We start from the raw sequence: 20667 nt of genomic DNA, 5'->3' as shown, positions 1-20667 counted from the left end.
TTTTATAAACAAGGTTATAGATATTCAATGGTTAAGTAACTTGTCCCATTATATGAAGCTTATAGATATCAAAAATAAGATTAAAATTTAGGCCTTCTGACTCCAAAACCATGATGTGCCTAGAGCATGCAACATTATGGCGTATCTCTCAGATTCACACACTTTTGTTGGAAATGAAAATTAGTACAAACTATTTGAAAACCAGTGTGGCATTTTTGTACAAAAGCATAACAATTTCAATAATCTTAGACCCCATAATCACCTGTCTGGAATTCTATTCTGGGGAATTATCCAATATGTGGAAAACAATTGTACATGAACATATTCATGGCAACATTTTAATTAAGAGAGCAAAAGTTGGAAGCTACCCAAATGTTCCACAATAGAAAAGTGGTTAAATGATATTTGGTACACAAGGCATATGATAGACTTTTACTATTGATATAAAAATGGGAAAATATTTATATGTGACTATAATGTTAGAGAAGAAAAGTAGGTACATAATTATATTAACTATATGTAATAAAAATACAGGAAGGGATAAACACACACACACAAATCCCCAATTGTGTGAGGGTGATAAATTAGCAGGTTATCTATTCTTTCAGTTTCAGATATTTATATCTTTTTAAATGTTTTTAACCTCATTTCAAGTGATCTCATACAGAGTTCGAAGTTTATAGGTTGATAAAATCTATAATCAGGATAGAGTTGAATCATGAAGAAATAAATTGAATGAAGAGGAAGTTTCAACTTTCAAAGGTGCAGTGTGACTTATGAATACTATATTACCTCAATTCCAAGTTAAGAATCACTAAATAAGCACGATGTTAAACTCCAAATATTTTTCTGTTTTTCTGTTTTACCCTCTCCTCCATCAAAAAAAAAATGTAGTAAATAAAATTATTATTTCACTGTGAAGGTCATAACTTCTCCAGCTCTTTTTTTCAATATGCCAGAAAGAGAAATAATGTGTGGATTTTTTAGATTTATCACAGGTTTTACCTGGTGCAGCTAGTATTTGTGTTTTCTCACAATCAGTTACTTCAGAACATTTTATCTTTTACTTGGGATGTTTAATTTTGTGGTGATTCATCAGAAAATTAAACATTCAATATTTAACCTAAGTGTCCATCGACAGATGAATGGATAAAGAAGATGTGGCACATATATACAATGGAATATTACTCAGCCATAAAAAGGAAAGAAATTGAGTTATTTGTAGTGAGGTGGATGGACCTACAGTCTGTCATACATAGTGAAGTAAGTCAGAAAGAGAAAAACAAATACTGTATGCTAATGCATATATATGGAATCTAAAAAAATGGTACTGTTGAACCTAGTGGTAGGGCAGGAATAAAGACACAGACGTACAGAACAGACTTGAGGACATGGGGAGGGGGAAGGGTAAGCGGGGATGAAGTGAGAGAGTAGCATGGACATATATACAGTACCAAATGTAAAATAGATAGCTAGTGAGAAGCAGCTGCATAGCACAGGGAAATCAGATTGGTGCTTTGTGACCATCTAGAGCAGTGGGATAGGGAGGGTGGGAGGGAGACGCAAAAGGGAGAGGATATGGGGATATATGTATACATATAGCTGATCATTTTGTTATACAGCAGAAACTAACACACCATTGTAAAGCAATTATACTCCAATAAAGATGTTAAAAAAAAATTCAATATTTAGAAGTTCAGAATTTGTATAGAAATCTGTGTTTGTATCGAAATCTGTAATTTGCTGAATTTAATCACACTCAACTCCCTCAAATATATATATTTAGCTAACTTAAAATAATCTAGCCAATTAAAGAAAATTGAAGCAGAGACCTAGAAATCAGATATATCACTGGGAAGGAGAAAGATACACATTTGTTCATCCAACAACATCTCATCAAATTTTGTAGTTTGAAAATAACTTAGATTTCTTCATTTAAAAGTATGCTCGAGACCAAGCAAGATAAGTTAGTTCTTGGAATTGGGACTAATGGGGCAAACATAGTACAGAAGGCAGTGTTAGAGCATTTCAGCTTAATCAAACAAATTTCTGAAGTTCAGTCACTCAGCTGTATGCCAGTTCAAATCTATGAAGAGACAGGGATGAGAAATAGGAATTTGTTTATGATTCTCTTATTAACCATGTATATATATATATATATATATATATATATATATATATATATATATTCATATTCAAGATCTGTGTAGGTGTGTCAGGCAGTGTTTAATTGCAGAGAACTAAATTACTCTAACTAGTTTAAGTAAGAAGTGTTTTATTATAATTATTAAATGGTTTACAAAATTATTGGGTTAAATTACCAGACTCCAGGGTGATCTTTCAAGAGTAACTGTTAAAGCTAATCAATAAGACTAAGCCACCAGGAAGACACTGATGTCTTCTAAAAACAGGAAGTCTCCAGCCCTAGTCCCACACTCCACTGCCATGGTTTGGAAGCCACCATGAACAAGATGGCACCACATTCAGGAAGCCTCTGTGATCTGGAAGCCTCTGCTATTACTGCCTGTTCCAGAATCCCGCCATGGTTGCTATAATTTACACCAATAAGATGGATGTCTTGTGCCTGGCTCCTTGACTCCCATAAAGCTAATGGTTAGACAGTAAGCCATTCGTTTTTGCTGCCACAGTCAGGGGGTGGAGGGGAAAGGAAAAATGATGTCTCCATTACTAAACTCATAGGCAAAAGAAACAGAATTTGTAGAAATTCACTCTCCATCTCATTTTTACTTTCAAATACCAGGCATGGCATCTGACTGGTTAAGCCTAAAACATATTCAGAGCCCTAACTGCAAGGGAGTCTTGGAAGTATGATTTTTATCTTTGCATCTCTTCAGTCCATGAAGACACTAGAATGAGGGTGAAATGGATGCTGAAAACTAAAGTACCATATCCCTTTGGTTACTCAACATCCATACACATCCTTCTCCCCATTCAACAACTCCCCAAAAGCAACAACTGGCAATGACAATGCTCCATTGTGCAAATATCTCTTAAACAAATGAAAATGTACCCACCATCTCCCTAAAACGGAGAGCCAAGGAAATTTCCATTAGTCAATCTGTCTATCTCCTGTAATGAACTACATTAGAAATTTACCTACCCACAACACTCTATCACAAGAAAGGAAGGGGCCCAGGTTATATAATATTTAGATATAAAACGGTATAAGGAAGAAAATATGGCTCTTACAGTCTTCATTTCATGAGGCTGCAGTTATAATTTGTAACTTTCTTCCTCCTCTACCCATTTCTTACTCCCTTTGTCTTTAGCCATCATCTAGGCTGGTAGATGCATTTTAATATGGTACAGTGACTCAAATGTTTTTTCCTGAGAGGTAGGAGCCTACAGTGTCTTCCTATGGCCCCAAGGAACTGGTAGTCCTAGGCAGCTCCAGAATATCTCAAGTTCCAAACAAACTCCTCACTGCCCAAATTTTGTAGCATCATCCTTAGCTAAACCAGAATCTGGAAAATGTGCTGTTTGGTTTTCTAGCCTGCAGAGTAGAAAAAGCACTTGGAGGAGGATGAAATGTTTGCAGCAGTCCACTTCTTTCACCACAGTTAATTAATTGGAGAAAGAAGAATTACTCTTCCACTATTTTTACCGCAGTAAATAAGTAAGGGGGAAAAAAACTACTCTCTTGTGCCTTTATGCATTGTTAAATTCCAGTGTCTGAATAAGGTTAAGCTTTAGGTACACAGAGATAATTATTGAATCTCATAAAGGGATCAAGTTCTGTATGAGACCAGCCACCAAGAGCTCATAACCAGGGAAGATCATCTCAATGCACAAATTGTGCTTTGACAAAGAGCTGTTCCCTTCTGCCACCATCCCATATCCTAGCAAAGTCATTTCTCTGCATTTAAACCATTCCAAATTATCATGAGTGTTCTGTCGCCTCTCCTCTGTTAAATCCATCCAGCTGTGCGATTCACCTTTGTGTGGGGCCCAGGAGGAAATATTTCTCATGTCTCTTTCTCAAATAATTCATTAAAAGCCCCATGGCTTTGAATGGGAAATGGTTCTGATGACCTACGAGAAAAGAACTTCTTCAATTTCTTTGAATGATTCTTCATACTACCAGGCTACAAGGTAACACCTTTCGTTGCTTGGCTGAGTACTGCTAAGTTGCTGCAGTTTACACAGATGCAAATCAGGCAGTGGCCAAGACAGTGATTTTAGCCTCATTAGTAGAATCTGTTAATGGGATGATACAGGAGTGATTTCCCAGAGATGGGTTTGAGAAACATCCAAAGGAAAAAAAAAATCAACAATCATAAGCACAGGGGAAACTTTAAAATTAATCTTTCATGTTGACAGATTGGCTATCGGAAAGACATGGAACAAGAAGATGCAGCAGAAACCATCAAAACTAGGGGGAATGAGTCATCTGTCATCCTGACAGGATTAGAAGGAAATACATTATATCGCTTCACAGTGAGAGCTTATAATGGAGCTGGATATGGGCCACCTAGCAGTGAAGTGAGTGCAACCACCAAGAAATCCCGTAAGTGACCTGGGCTTTTTGTTTGTTTCAGACAAAAGGGAAACATCTTTTAACATTTCTGAAAGCCACGTGAGGTACATAAAAAGCAGAGCTGAAGAGGAGTTTTGATTTATAGTCTTGCTTCAATGCTTAGATCTGAATTCCAAAACTAGCTCAGAAAATTTTGTATTCATAGTAGATAAGGGTTATCTTCCTGTGAAACAAGGCTAAGCGATTTTGACACAGAAGGGAGATAAAAGGATTCAGGTTCAAAAGCTCAGCAGAGTAGCTATTAAAATGACACTCCTGGAGCAAAACCCTCCTTATCTGACTCTAGCTGGAAAGAAGCCTATGGTGCCAGTCAACTAGAAAAGACTGATATACTCACAAGAATAGACTGAACACAAGAAAAGACTGAAATACTCACAAGGATTTAAGTGAATAAATGTATTTAAGACTCCTCGTCTACTCACTTTCGCTTTTTATTTTGTAGCCCCCAGTCAAGCACCTAACAACCTCAGGTGGGAACAGCAAGGCTCTCAGCTTTCTTTGGACTGGGAACCTGTCAGACCATTAGCCAACGAGTCTGAAGTCATGGGCTACAAGGTCAGTGTTTTTTCACTCTCTTGGATAGACTCTCAGCTAAAAAATTGCTAATGTGAGGATGTGCAATTTAAAAGGTGTATAAAGACCTATTAACATACCTATTTTTTTCTCAATCATTTTTCTACCTGTATCTTAGAAAGAGCCTTCCTGCAGTGGGGAATCCAAGGCAATCAAAATCAGTTTCATCTACACAAGGCACAAGAAGGGAATGGGTAGGAAAGACAACAACAATTTGAATACAGGGTAAAAATGGCTCCATGAAGCAATGCCAGGACAAGCAGAACTTAGAGAGTCTTGGCATTCTCTTCCCAAAGACAAACTGTCTTGGCAGATGGAAAAGACTGGACCACATAGTTTGAGTAGAAAGACTTTCCATTAGCAAAGAAACACAAGAAGAAAAAATGCTAGCGTCAGCACAGGGGATAGGAAAGAGACCATGGAGAGAGACAGCAAGCTCCAAAATAGATACAACATTTCACATATGGTCATCCTGCTATGTGCCAGCAAGAGATCTGCAAATATAAAAATGTTTAGGCAGTTTGTTTTTGAAAAACAGCTTTGTCTCTGATTTTAAAATATATGTGGTCAATATATTGAATTGGCTGAATTTCAAATTCTTTTTCCAAAACATCAGATTCTATTTATTGTCTTAAACTCATACTGATTCATTAGTGGAATATTATTTATAGCAGATTCTTTTTAAATTTCAATGATAATATTTGACTGAAAAGCATCATTTAGGTGGTTGTTCAACTATCAGAGATGGTAACACAGCACTTTGTGTATAAAGTGCTAAAATTCTGAAGCTAAAAACTGAAAAAGTTATAAATGGAATATATTTTTAAGTTAGATAATTCCCATTAAGAATATCTTAAGGCACAAACTGTAGCACTTCTTACAGACTATGATTGGTATGGATCATAGACACCCTCACAGTGAAACACTCACACTCAAATCTGTCCTAATCCTCATGGGTACTGAATTTGATCTTTGCGGGGAAGGCAGATGTGCCATCTTCTGTATCCTTCTCTTAGTCCTCTTCTTTCCACATCCTTCCCCTCATCTTCACAACTTGTATTCTAAGGCAAAGATATCCTTCAATGATTAAGGGTAGCAGTCTGGCCAGAAATGGTGATGGACCATTCGAGAAACAATCTAATATCATTAGAACTCTGGCAAACAATCTCCCAAACTGGAGAGGCAAATAGACCTAAGAAAGAGCTAGATAAGAGCATATGACTGCCTAGAAGAGCCATTTGGCTTCAGGCACATTTCAGGTGAGAAAAGAAATACCATGCAACCTGGAGAATACATGAGCCTGGGCATAGGGCTCCCAGGTGGGATGACCCTCCTTGTTGCTCGCATTTGCCCCTTCTACATCTGCCATTGCTCACCTCTTTACATGTGACTGTCTCCCCAACCTGTTTATATATGATTGAAAGCAAGGCCTCTGTCTTACTCATCTCTTTATCCCTAACATTTCTAGAGTGGATGAATAAATTAATTTTTGACCCAACTTGAGGTATTTTATGCAATTACTCACAAGTGTGTATTATCAGCTGTGTGTTTTTCCTATCATGGCCTTCCCATGTGTTTTGGTGGAATGGGAAAAGAACACTGGCTTCTGAGTCAGACAGACTTGAGTTCAAATCCCAGTTGTGTAACTCTGAGCTAGTTGCTTAACTTGAGTTTCATTTTAACTTCAAAAAAATGCAAAAATAATGATAACGTATTATACAGATTATTTTAAGGATTAAGTAAGATAATTTGTGTAAAATGCTTAGCGTATAGGAAGTGCTCATTGAAAAATAGCTACTGTCTTTCTTATTGTTATTGGAAGAATTCCACCTAGTAAGGTGGAATTTTTAAATATTTTAACAGAAGAAACTGATCTTTAAAAGTTGCCTGCCAGTTCTGTCTCAATGAAGACAGCACAAGTCACCTGGAATACATTGTTGTGGAGGGGGTAATCACTAACATGGTCCATCTTAGTTGTATAAATAATGACAAGTAGGTACATGTTGACAGAGGATTTTTTTCTTTTATTTCCTTGAAATAGTCTCACCTTATGTCCCTGAGAAGGAAAATCTAGTTCCTAAGAAAGGACTCTGCTGATAACAAATGGAGTGAGACCTCAAAGCCTGTTCTTTTGCAACTAAACCTTATTAGAACTTCTGATGTATGGGCTAATCCCCAGTTAGACACCTACTGGCAGGAATGACACAAAGGGCCCTATGAGGGAAAGGGGACTTCAGATTGATGATTGAGGCTTAACATAGAGCCTGGATTCTCCTGGGGAGGTCTGGTTTTCACAGGGCAGGTGACTAAGCACGAAAGCTCCTATTGACACAGGCATTATGGAACAGGAATATGATTAGAAACAGTAGCTGTGAATATTTACTAAAGAGATGGAACCCAGAGGACACAAGCTTGGAGCCCCCTTTTCTGAGCATGAGTTGAAGGAGAACTACTGCAGCATTAGGCAAAGATCTGCATGCAGTGAAAGAGCTGTACCATCTGGAGGGAGGTTCACACAAATATGGAGTGGCTAGTATGGTACTCCGAGGGAGAAGACTTTGATTCCTACTACATCCCAAAACTACTGCCAGACCAAGAGTGGCACCACTGTATTAGTGAGCCCCATCTTCTTAAACATAATTGTGTGTGGCTGTCACAAAAAAAATTTAACAAAATTAGGGACAAGTCAACACACTAATCTTTTCTCTTTCCATGAGGTAATTTGAGGTAAGCTTGATGTATTAAAATTAAGTTTGCCTCTTGAGATTCTTGGAAAATTTGCAGTAGAGGATTTCCTGCTAATAAGGGCAAGAGAGAGCTTCCACAATTAATTGCAATATCAAAAGGAAAGTAAATTTATTTTTACTTTTTGTCTTGGCCAAGTTACTTTGCTTGTAACAGCAAAAGAGATCACTAGAAATATACATGGTATGTAAATTTGAAGCTGGAAACTAGGAGTTAATGCCTGAGGTTTAAAGTGCAAGGATTGTATATTCCATGTTTTATATCAAGTCCAGTTTAAGATGGATGAATTAAGAAAAAATCCTCATCTAGAAATTTTCCAGATTGTGAAAATGATTGAAATGTGATAAATATGGAGAAAAATAGATTTGTTCCATAGACTTGATCCATAAATAATCCATTAAACTCTTCTTTTTTATAGTTAAGATATTATATACTGGATGCAATTTATTCTCAAAAAAATAAACCACAAAACAAAACATAAGATAATAAGATAAAACAGCAGAGCTTGGAATTAGACCAATCCATTTTCTAAGGAAGCACGAATCTTACTCCTTTACTTGATTCCACAGATTAGGTGTCAGCAATATACATAAGGACAAGATATTACCAGAGAAAGGATACAATAACAAGGGAAATTTGGTTCAAAGGTGTTAAGAGAAAAAAAAGGTCTCCCCACCACAAAATCTTATCAGGGACTTCAAAAGTGACCAAGATTATAGTGAAAGAACGATGGAATTGAACCATATATGACAGTGTCACAGGAAACACATTAAAATTGAATCTATTCTGATAAATAGAATTAGCTAGTACTGAAATTTCTCACTGCTCTTTGAGACTGTCCAAGAGAACTTGGACTTCTTGGGATTTTGTTTAAGAAGTCCAGATTTAATAGTAATACTTTTAAGATATCACAGCTTCTATTAACAAGCAAGAGGAATAGAAGCATGAAGAACAAGAAAAATGCTGGAAAATAATTGTCGTTTGTAGACATGGCTACAAATTATTTCCACTCAAACAAAATAGCTTCCCACCTAAAAATATGAGTCAAATTTGGGAGTTTATTTAACATATTCATCACTTCTTCAGGTCATTTTAATATTTGACTTTTTTTTACATTTCCCAATTCAGATTAGCTGCATATTTTCTTTATATATATATATATATATATGATCAGGAAAATGGAACAAAAGCTTCAAAGAAATTTCCTAATTTAACTTATTTTTCCCAAATAAGTATTTTTAAATGAAGAAAACTTTGTTTTTATGACTCCACTAGCTTGGATCTGAATCTAGAATCCTTACTAATTTTAGCACATGTTATGTCTGTTACTACCACTTCCAAAGAAATGCTAATAACAAAACAGTGGACTAAAGTATATTTAGCCATAATGCTCCTTAATGATCTTGAGAATGGAGAATTTTTTTCTTTGTACTGTGAAAGAAACTTACCAAGATTATAAAGTAAAACAGCCATCTTATCCCCACCTTATTCTCCTTATACAGACTTAAACTTAAGTGAAAGAGAAAATAAATGCTAAATACCCAGGGGCTATGCTTTCCCTTGTGCAAATATACCCTTCCCCACCAAGACAGACTTCTGTCCATTCAGAAGACAAAAGCACTTAGAGGGAATTCAGGATAAGGGCTTCAGGCTACATATCAAGAAAACAGGGTCTCATTTTTCTGTCTATCAAGAAATATCCTTTCCCAGATATACGACCTCTTCACCATACATCTTCTCCCTCACCTCTACTTTCTGGTATTTATAGAGCTAGGGAGAGTATGGGGAAAATCAGGCTCAAAGCTTACTAGTTATTATATGATCCATCAATATAGACAGAAATTTTTGTTTGTTTATTCCATTTAGATATCAATTAGGGCCTGCCAGACTCCTGAGATATAGGTACACTTGAACTGAAATTGTATTCCACAGCCTGTGGAACTTTGAAGCCCATCCCTATATTTCTCCAGCTTCTCAGGGAGCCTAAGGTCTATGGCCATTCTGGTCTCCTTGATTTCTTGTATCTTACAGCTGTTCCTTTATCTTATATTTACTCCAAATATGGGACTCAACCTCTTTCCTGTGATTCCTACAAGTTAAAAATACTCATATATAATGGTTTATACAATCATTTCTATATTTGATTATGCTTATATTTTTTCATCATAAAATATTTTTTAAAGATTAAAACAGAAATGGCTTGTATAATGTCAAGTATATACATATACAAAGAAGACTTTATGGAAATGTCAGTGGGAGATAGAGTGAAAGGCACACCATACAAACAAACGTCTGAAAATTGCCAAAGGAAGTCCTGTTCTTAAAAGTCCTTGTAGTCACCCTACAGCTTGTGGCTTCTCACTGGTACTTGAGCCTCCCACCTTCTTTTCACCTAGATTCTACTATCTTGCTAATTCCTCCTCACCCACCAATTGCCACTGGTGTTTTGGATTCCTCACTCACTTTTGTGAAGAACAATTGTACCCAAGATGCTCAGCAAGTGAATAGCCCTTCCATTTAATAGGATCCATCCTTCCAATGGCACTTGTGGGTGAAACTAGCAAAAATTTATTCTGCTATATTTTTAGGCACACTCACACCATTATTGTTACTATCAGACATGTAAACTAGCCATTTTAGATCACGCCTTTGAGAATAACAGGACTGCACTAATTTTTTGTTTAGGATCATCTCTTCGGCTAAGTTTTTTAAGTAGAATTTGAGAATAGTTTTGACAATAGACAATTTTCTTTATGTCTAGAGATAGCCATCATTGCAACTTCCAATCTATAAATGTCCAGATTCTCAAAATACTCCCTGGTCTTCTTACTGTCAATAACTATTCTGACATGTCTTGATAACTCCTTAACCTTCTCATATTTCTCATTCGTAGTCATGTTTTCTAAATCAGTACTTTAAAATGAGCAAAGACTCTCTGAATCACGCAAGACTAACCATTAATTTAATGTATCTTTCCAGTTAGTATACCTACTTATTGACTCATAGCACTACATCTCCCTGGATGTATTGTTAAAAGCCACATTTAATCTCAAACTTCTTTTGCTACTATTAACTGATATTTTCCTGCCTTTACCTTTTGTTCCTAAATCTCAACTGATCCACAATTTTTTCTTCAACTCTGGATTTTACAGCCACATTAGATATGCATTACTGGCTGCATTTTTCTTTGTCATAAGAATTGTAATTTATTGAACCATAATAACAACGTCCTCTAAAATAGTCACTCCCCTGCCAATCCTCACCAATTTACATACTTTTTCGTTGCCATAAATTTGCTTTCTAATTACCTCATGTGGATGAACAGAATTCTAATTCAGTATGCTGCTACAGTCAAAATGAGAAGCATAAATTCTGATACAGTTTTTATTTTTTAAAGCCAAAAGAACGTGCTATAGGCATCCTCCTAGAAATGTTTCTGATTCCCAAATCTGTACCACTCTGTACATGGCTATAGCATAAAATATGTTTCCTACTGCAGCACATAGCACACTCGATTGCACTGTTTATCTGTCTCCACTGTTAGACTGTAAGTGCCATGAGGAGACCATATAGTCTTATTCTCTGATGAATCTCCAGTATATAGCACTGTGCCTAACTCACATGAGATACCCAGTAAAATATTTGATGTTGCTCTTGCCACTTCCCAACTATGTTAAACCTACGGCATCTTTCCCTATAAGAATTTCAGTAGATAGAATTATTGCACATGTTTTATGCTTTTACAGAGAATTTACTTCTCTCCCAAGACTCCAAAGTAAATTTAAATCCATGAAAGATAGAGAAAGTAAATGGAGGCAGCATACTTTACCAGAATGCAGAAAGGAGGATCGAGTACGGGCATGCTTCAATATATGAAAATATTACTTTTCTAAAGTATTTTTTTCTTGTATGTAGGTTAGTTCAAGTTCAAAACACATTTTTTTTTTTTTTTTTTTGTCGGTTAGGTATTTATTAGTTAATGTTTCTATGTGGGAATTTACATTAATAGACAAATTTATAATACTATCATTCAGGATATCATTAAAAATTCATTATCTATCTGAGACTCCACATTTGTGATGATGTATAAAGAAGCAAAAGTCATCAAAACAAGAAAATATTAACAAATGAAGTGATCTCAAATAAAACTGTCATCACTCAAACATTCCTTCCTTTTAACAGGCAAAACACATTTTTAATAAACAAAAAGTATTATAAATTTTTGTCTAGTCTCCCAAGGAAGTTCATCTTTTATGATGCAAATGAAATACTGACCATTGACAATGAACAATAATAGCAACAGAAAAAGTCGCTTTCTCTTATTAAGCTTACCAGGTCCTGTGCTAGGCATTTTACATGCATTTTCCTAACAAAACCATGAAATAGGTGTTATTATCTCTACTATACAGTACAGGCACTTCAGATTTAGAAAGGTTAGTAACTTGCTCAAATTTGCTCAGACAGGAATGTGTAGGAGATTGTTTTTTGTTTTGTTTTGTAGGAGATTGTTTTGAATCCAGATCTGTGAGACTGCAAAGCCATTATTCTCTCCATTATGCAAAGCAATCATAATACTAACAATTATGATAAAAGCACAAAAACAATGAAAATGCATTTAAAATCTTAACTGCTGCTACTTGACCATTATACACACACACACACACAAAAACAGTTTATTGGGGGCAAATGAGTAGAAACAGTATAATACAGTGAAACACCTCTGAACTGATCATCTGAATACTAATCTTCCAATGCAATTTCTTCTACAACTAGCCATATGATCTTGTATAAATCGTATAATCTCTATGACATTAGTTTTCTGAACTGTAAACACAGGATAATTCTGTGTCCTAATCTGTAGTTATAAAACTCTGTTTGCCATGAATACATGTTCAATTCTAGTACCATGAACAGACATCAAAAAACACTTAACTTGGCTACCCAATGTATCCAAATGCCAATTCACCAAAAGGCAAACACAAAAGTAAAAATAAAAATACTCAATATAATTTTAAGCTTTCAGCTATCTTCTACGTTGTTAAGGGTTTATTATTGATATATTTAACAAATTTTCTGATTACTCCTTTCAAATGATTTTAAGATGACAGCTTTGAGTACTCCCTCAGAATACTATTCATTTCAAGAACCAGGAATAACAGACTTTCAATGATCTGCCCCCTCACTACTTACTTCTCTAGCCTCAATTTCTCACTATTCTCAAATGTCTTCTAATGCTATTGCTTTCTTATTGCTTAGATGTATTTTTAATCTTCTCTTATCTCTTTGTAGACTTTTTTTCCTGCCTCTTCCAACTGGTGAACTCTACTTATCTTTAAATACTTAGAGCGGCATCACCTTCTCCTAAAAACCTTCCCTAAACCACCAGATGGAATTAAACCCTCTCTTTTGTATTCCCATAGTCCCTTATGTATACATCCATTGCTGCATATAACACATACATTGCATTTGCTTACATATCTGTCTAAGCTGTAAGCTCCTTGTACCTAGCTCAGAATGTGACATACAGAAGGCAGTCAATAAACATTTGAAATCCTTGATTGAATATCAAATGTTTAAACATCTGATATTATTCCCAGGTATTTTATAAGCAAGAGGGTCACAGCAACAGTCAAATTATTGAAACACAGAAACCTCAAGCAGTAGTCCCACTCCCTGATGCTGGAGTCTATATTATTGAAGTTCGAGCATACAGTGAAGGAGGGGATGGAACCGCTAGCTCCCAAATCAGGGTCTCATCATATTCAGGTAAGTTTCAACACAACAGGCTTAATTTGATAACCACTAACAATATTAAGATGGTGTAAAACTCATCAAAATTAACATGATAGATTGCACGGTTCAGAGACTTTGAAGTTTCTCTCATTTTACTCTGATTGCTATATGATCCTCCAATTAATACAAACCATGGCAGCCCACTCACAATTGTAGAATTTCTACAAATCTAGAAAAGAGTTAACATTTTCATTAAAGTATCTTTATTTGTGAAATTCCCCTATCCTGATCTCAAGTAGTGTCTTGCTGGTCATTTGTGCTTTTCAATATTGCTTTTAACCAGTATTGCACTAATTTAATATATTATACCCATTTCTCTATTGTCATGATTACCTTTATCATTAGAAAATAGAAAGTGAGGGACAGGAAAGTTTAAAGAGAATGTTTTTTAAATTAAAATTTGATTGTGTTTATGGATTTCAAAATAAATTATAAATTTCATTGAATATCTTTGCTTTGGGTTTTTTTCTTTTTCTAGCTTTATTGAAATATAATTGAGATATAGCATTGTATAAGTTTAAGGTGTACAACAGTTGATTTGATACACTTGTATATTGCAAATATGTACACAAATTTATTGCAAAAATATAGCTAATACCTCCATCACATCATATAACTGCTATTTCTTTTTTGTAGTGAGAACATTTAAAATTTACATTCTTAAGAACTTTCAAGTATATATTAGTTTTATTAATTACAATCACTATGCTATATATTAGATCTCTAGAACTTATTTGAGCATCATTGTTATTATTAGCAATATTAATCATTTCTAGCTTTGACTGAGCCCTTGCTATATGTCAGGCACGGTCATAAGTGCTTTATATACATCATCTTATTTAATCCTCTTAACAATCTATGAGGTAGGTTGCATTATTCTTGTTTTACAGAGAAAATTTAAGTAACTTGCCTAAGATCACACTATTACTAAGTGGAAGAACCAGGATTAAACCCCACTGCCATCCTTATTACACCAGCAAGAAAAAACTGATTAAAGGACGGGAGATTTTTACAAATTCAGAAGAAAGTAGTCATTTCATTGAGGTAGTCAAAAAAGAAAGGAAAAGATTTCATTAAATATACAAATGTCTCACTGAGAAAATATTAGGCAATTTTTATTAAGGCCTTGTATAAAAATGTTTAATGTACATTTAATTAATAGGTAATTATGAATATTATTTATTGAACAATCATTCTCAAGCAGAATTATCAACCTAAAGGGAAGTATCCAATGATATTCTGTAGAACTCTGAATGTGGCTTTATTATATTCAATGTATTGCTCAACTTAGGTTAAGACCAGAGGCATTTCTTATGAATTTTTTTTGATGCCACAAAGTGAGATAGAAGGAAAACATAGTGGAGAAAATAAAAAGATAGACTGAAACTTTGAGGAAAAGCTGTTGCCATAATACTTGGTAAGTAAATTCTTGCATAAAAATATAAGATGAGATAAAGGACATTATTGGGACAATTGATAAATTTGAATAATGTCTGTAAATTAGATAATATTATATCAACATTAATTTCCTGTTTTTAAAAATTGTACTGTGGTATACAAGAAAATGTCTTATTTTTAGGATCTGCACATTAAAGTATTTAGGGGTAAAAGTACATCATGTCTTCAACTTACTTTCAAATGGTTCAGGAAATAAATGTATGTATTTACAGAGAGAATAATAGAGCAAGAAGATAAAACATAAACATTTAAGGAATCTGGATGAATTCTTTATTTTATTCTCACTACTTTTTTGTGCATCTAAAATTATTTCAAAATGAGCATTTAAAAATAAAAATCACACGATACAGAAAATCTGACTTTTTCAGAAATTCAGTTGAAAAGACCTGAAAACTTAAATACATTGTGGCCACACAAAAACTTAATACACTTTATGATTTATTTATAAAATTATAGTTTCAAGAGCAAGAAAGGTAATAATGTCTCTACACTGATTCATTCACAATTGAAATGTTCAGATTTTCAAGAGCACATTGAAGAACTAAAGATTATTTCTGAAAAGTGAAAAAGATGACAACTCTTTGCTTGCTTGATAAGTCTTAAATTTCTAATAACAACAATACAAAGAGCATTTACTGAGCTCTGGTCACGTTCTTTACATTGTGCTAGGTGTTTTCTATATGTCATTTTATTCTATTCTCCTAGCAAACTTATGAGTTAAGTATTTTATTATTCTCTGGCTCTCCAAGGTTCCTTTCAACTGTAACACAATCAGATTCTAAAGTATCATCCAAATAGTATCATCCCCAAGATTGAAAGTACTTACAAACACCTTGATTCTCCCATTTATATTTTAATTAACTTGTAACTTCTGTTCCATAAAAAAAAAATTATCAACTTTTATGTTTTATTTAATAACACTTTGGCCAGTACAACCATTTCCTGAGTTTTAATGAAGTCAAATCTCATGGTATTTTCTTAGACCGATAAAACATGAGCAACGATTGATTTCATTCTTATCTTTTTCCAAAAACCAAAAGCCTAAGAAGTTGAATGACATGCTCAAGTGAAATAGTTAGTTAGTTTTATGTCTGGGACTAGAACTTAGTCCAATGTTTGTTGTTGTTTGTGTTTTGTTTTGTTTTGCTATGCTGAAATAGCATATTTTTGCTTTGTGGATTCTATGTGGAATTTGAGATATAGACCCTACTTAGCATTATGAAAGTGAGGGGTTTTTTGTAAAAATGTCATGTAAGTTGACTTAACAGGGATGCAGCCACTCTCAAATAAACAGAAAGAATGTTTTCACAGTCATTTATTAAGCATGCATATACCACTCCAGTGAGGCTTTGTCATCATGCCTTTCTTATAGCTCACATGTGGCCATGCACTTCACAATGACCCCATTTTGTACAAGTTGAAATATATGTAACATTCCCCAATATTTTGAATAATAGGTTTTATTAGTGCCTCAGCTGTAACAGTTTTCAAAGGAAAGAAGATTTGCTGCTTTTAGAGTGTGTATATGTTTAGTTTACCAAACAAAAGTTTCTTCAGCTCTTAAAGAAGCATCTGAAAAATAAATTTAGACTCTATCCTGTAACAAAAATCACACCCAGAATCCTGTTACACTCAGTCTGGTCAGAGAGGATAACGTGACAGAAGGATAATTCCAAAAATCAGTTCATACATTTTATTATTAGTCTATCATGGTTTTAATCAAGGCCAATCGTTTTAATAGAGACAACACATAAAAGCATCTCTTTCCACTAATTCCTAGCTCAATGATTTTAAACAAGTTTCTATAATCTTTTTAAGCCCTGGTACCATCTGCAACACCAGGATAAATAATAGCACTTACTGCATAAGAATGCTGTGAGGATCAAATTAAATAACATGTATGAAGGGCTTTTGTACAGTACTTGGCATATAGTAAGCATTCATTAAATATCAGTCATGATGATGATACTTCCAAAGACCTCTGGCTTGAAGAACCATTCCTGAAGTTAGGTCTAAGGGTGGTACTTAGTTTGTGAATTTATGGAGCTATCAAAACTACTTCAGACTAATACATTCAAATCAGTGAGTTTAATCAAGCAACCACCCTAGTACATTAACTGCATACAATGCTTTTGTCTCAAGAAGGAAGAACTTCTCCTGGGTAGAGGTAAGATTAATGAAAGATGCCTCTTCTTTACCAAGTTTGGCATGAGAATCTATAATTTAAGCCTGCTCAATTGAAACAGTCAAATCAATCAAGGACCCATAAGTAAATTAAATAAATTAATATTTTATTATTAAATTTAAAATTTACTTAAAAAAATAAATTATGAATTCTTGTTGCCACAAACTTTTGCTAATTATTTTTACTCCATTTCCCGAACTGTGCACTATAGAAATTATTTTATTTTCATACCTGGAATTTGGGATAATTTCCATCGGTGCATCATGTTGAAAATTATACTGAATCTCCTGATTAGGTGTATTTGTTCGACATGACACAGCCTTTTTAACACAATATTCCATATACACTTCTGCACTCCATATACCTTTTGAGAACCCCAGACAACATCTTGTTTCATAAGCACAAGGAACGCTGTCATCAGAAAGAGGATTGATGTTGCATTCATTTGTCTTAACATACGTAAAACAACTCTTTTCTAGCTCAGACAAAACCAAAATTATTTTGTCCATATAATGCTTCTCTTTTCCACAGGTGGGAAAATCACTAGTGCTCAGTCAACCCTCCATACTCTCTCCACGTCCTCATCATCAGTAACGTTGCTTTTGGCATTGATGATTCCTTCAAACTCTTGGTGAAAACTACAGACTTAATTTGCTTTTCTTTGCTTTAGCTTGATAACAACAGTGAATAGAGTGTAATGTAAGTGGAGACCCAGGACCTTGAAATAAGCGTTAAAAACTTGGAACCACTCATGGTGCACTTACAGGAGGTTGGGGGGAATATTACTTATCCGTCAGGTTTCTCTTTGGTTTTTGTAAATGGAGAGGACAGCTATTGGTCCAATAAAAATATGCAGATTGTATGTAATAAATTTTTGTAAGCAAAGGTAATTTCTGTCAAATGTATTCTTTACTTTTTTAGTATGTTGGAATTTGATTTTATATCTGGTGACCCTGAGTGTGTGCCATCCATTTGTTAAGCAAGTGGTCTCTAGCAGATCTGTTTCAAACACAAATACAAAACTGAGAATGAAAAATTTGCTTAAGACTCCAAGTCTACTGTTTTTCATTTTTCCTTTGGCTGACTATTCCAATTGACAGAGCAGCAGGAGATATAAAAAAATACTTCAACTGCGTGGTCCATTATAGGATAAGTACACAAAAATTTTCTCGAAAAATATTGTATGATTGCATTGTGAAAAAACAAAATTTGTCAATATGCTATTCTATATGCATCCCTAGAGCAAGTTATTAGGATAGGGAATAAGCCATTTACATTAGTGCAAGGTAAATAGAAAGTGAGTCCAAATGAACTGAAGTGCTATTGTTTTTCATCAAGTACTATGTTATCTAGCTGCAAATATAGTAAATGTTTATTTTTAATAACAAAATATAAAGTCACAAAAAATATATATATGATCACTAAAAGCTGCAGATACTGACATGCTGCCAAGGGTGCTAACGTGAAAATGAAATGAATATGGGACAAAGCTTCCCCATTACCCCACCCACTGCCAAAAAAGGTGTTGAATTAGGCCCAAAGTTTTCTTCTAACTGCAAATAATTTTAAGGACAATGAAAATCTTTTCTGCAAGTAACTTTGCATAGAGATAGTCTATGGATTAAAATGGTTCAAGCATAAAAAATGTTGATTTTTTTTAAAGAGTTCCATGCATCACATGCCATTAATAAAATCTTGCCAACTATTAAAATAAAGAGAACCTCTTGGATAAATTGATTTTTTTTTAAATTAAGCAATGTGTGGAAACATGGCCTCAGTACAGGGGCTCAGCTAGTCCATCTAGCCATACACTGCTTAGGAGGTAATACCCATTTGCTCTTTGAGGACTCAACTTGAACCTAAGTGATCCTAGATAGTTGTTGGAAAGTGAGGTGAAAGTTTTCTATGTGATGATATTTTACAGATATTCTAACCAATATGAGAACGTGCCAGAGTTCACATTAGACCCAAGAAGATGCCTGAAGGGATAGTTATTGCAAAGTCATATGCCAAAAAATAGCCTGGAGAAACTACTGTTTTACAGGTGTTGTTAATATGAGAACAAAAGGTAGATTCTTTTCTTTTCCTTTATAAAATCTAAACTTGTTAATTCTATTCACATCTTTAACAGCAAGCAGAATGAAGCAGTATTGAGCTCAAACTGCCAGCTCTAGAGGTTAATCCTTGTAGAACCAGAAGAGAGATTGGAGTTTCTGTTCTGAACATCCTCAGAGATTGGGTTCAGAGACACAGAACCACTGTTTGTGTTGGTTACTCATCCTCTTTGGGTGGGTCGGGGGGCGGATTATGCCCAAGACAACCCTAAACAAACAAAAAGTGATTTAGAAGACTATTTTTAATAGATTATTGTAGTTAATTACCACGGATGGTGAATATCAAAGCCTGTGAATGATGACAACCAAGTGGCTTTCCTTGAGTACCTCCTTTGGAGTGGGAGAGGCTGGACTTTGCATATAGAGGTATGGTAACTGTTTAGCAGGCAAAATATGAGTTCCCCACAAGTATGATATAGCTTGCAGGAGCAGATTGTGCATCTGAAAAAGATGCAGCAAGAATATTAAAGAATGGGCAATAACTTTTACTTCATATTTGTTGAATCAAATAATTTTCTTCGTTTTCCATGGTGTTTCATACTAGATTTAGTGGACTTTAAGAATTGAATTATTACTAAAACTCTTATAAAACAAAGCCCAATGAAATATAATGTCAATACACGGCAAATTCAAATTAACCAATATTTCTGACTAGCTGATGGATGGTGTATATCTGACAGAATATTTAAATAGAGAATGTCTGATGTATTCTTACAGGAATCAGCGATACCGGATGTTTTTATGCAACATGCACAGAATATGTATTTTGCATCATAAACCTATTAAAAATGGGTTTTAAAATGTTTATGTACTTATGTATTACATACTTGTTACTTTGTAGAAAGCAGAACAGCATTCCTTATCAAGGTACATTATACTGAGTCAGCTTTTTCTTGGATGGAATAGTAACCACACAGTCTTAAATCACTAAACAGACTGTATTTTTATATAACGTCAGTTGAACTCTGAAGAAAAAAAGACTCCTCATAATTAAAAATTTCATGAAATTGAATGCCTTGCATACCCAAATGAAGGTACTGTGGACCCCATGTCAAACTGTTAAATATATTGTATGCAGTCTGTATATATACTATATATAATGGTATATACCATGTGGAAGGCACAGTCAGGTAATAGTTCTGTGTACTGTTCTTGTAACATTAGATCTTTTTAATAAATAATTCTCTTTTTATTGTCTTTTATCTTCTCTCCTGTCAACTACATGAGTAACATTATTTTAT

General features: G+C 34.5%; 1 protein-coding gene across 1 annotated transcript in view; it reads left to right on the top strand.

Annotated features, from left to right (window-relative positions):
• The window catches only part of CNTN5 (contactin 5), a 1373994-nt gene extending 1353366 nt beyond the window's left edge, over positions 1-20628 (top strand). The window contains exons 22-25 of the mRNA XM_036862636.1: positions 4342-4528; positions 5001-5113; positions 13474-13642; positions 17844-20628. Coding sequence (XP_036718531.1) covers positions 4342-4528; positions 5001-5113; positions 13474-13642; positions 17844-17947 — 573 coding nt within the window. The 3' untranslated portion in view covers positions 17948-20628. The remainder of the gene's footprint in view (positions 1-4341; positions 4529-5000; positions 5114-13473; positions 13643-17843) is intronic.
• Positions 20629-20667: the final 39 nt, after the last annotated feature.

This window comes from Balaenoptera musculus, chromosome 8 (genome assembly GCF_009873245.2).
Source record: "Balaenoptera musculus isolate JJ_BM4_2016_0621 chromosome 8, mBalMus1.pri.v3, whole genome shotgun sequence".
Lineage (NCBI taxonomy): Eukaryota > Metazoa > Chordata > Mammalia > Artiodactyla > Balaenopteridae > Balaenoptera > Balaenoptera musculus.
Note: the sequence above shows the minus strand (reverse complement) of the source record. Positions and strands in the feature narration are given on the sequence as shown.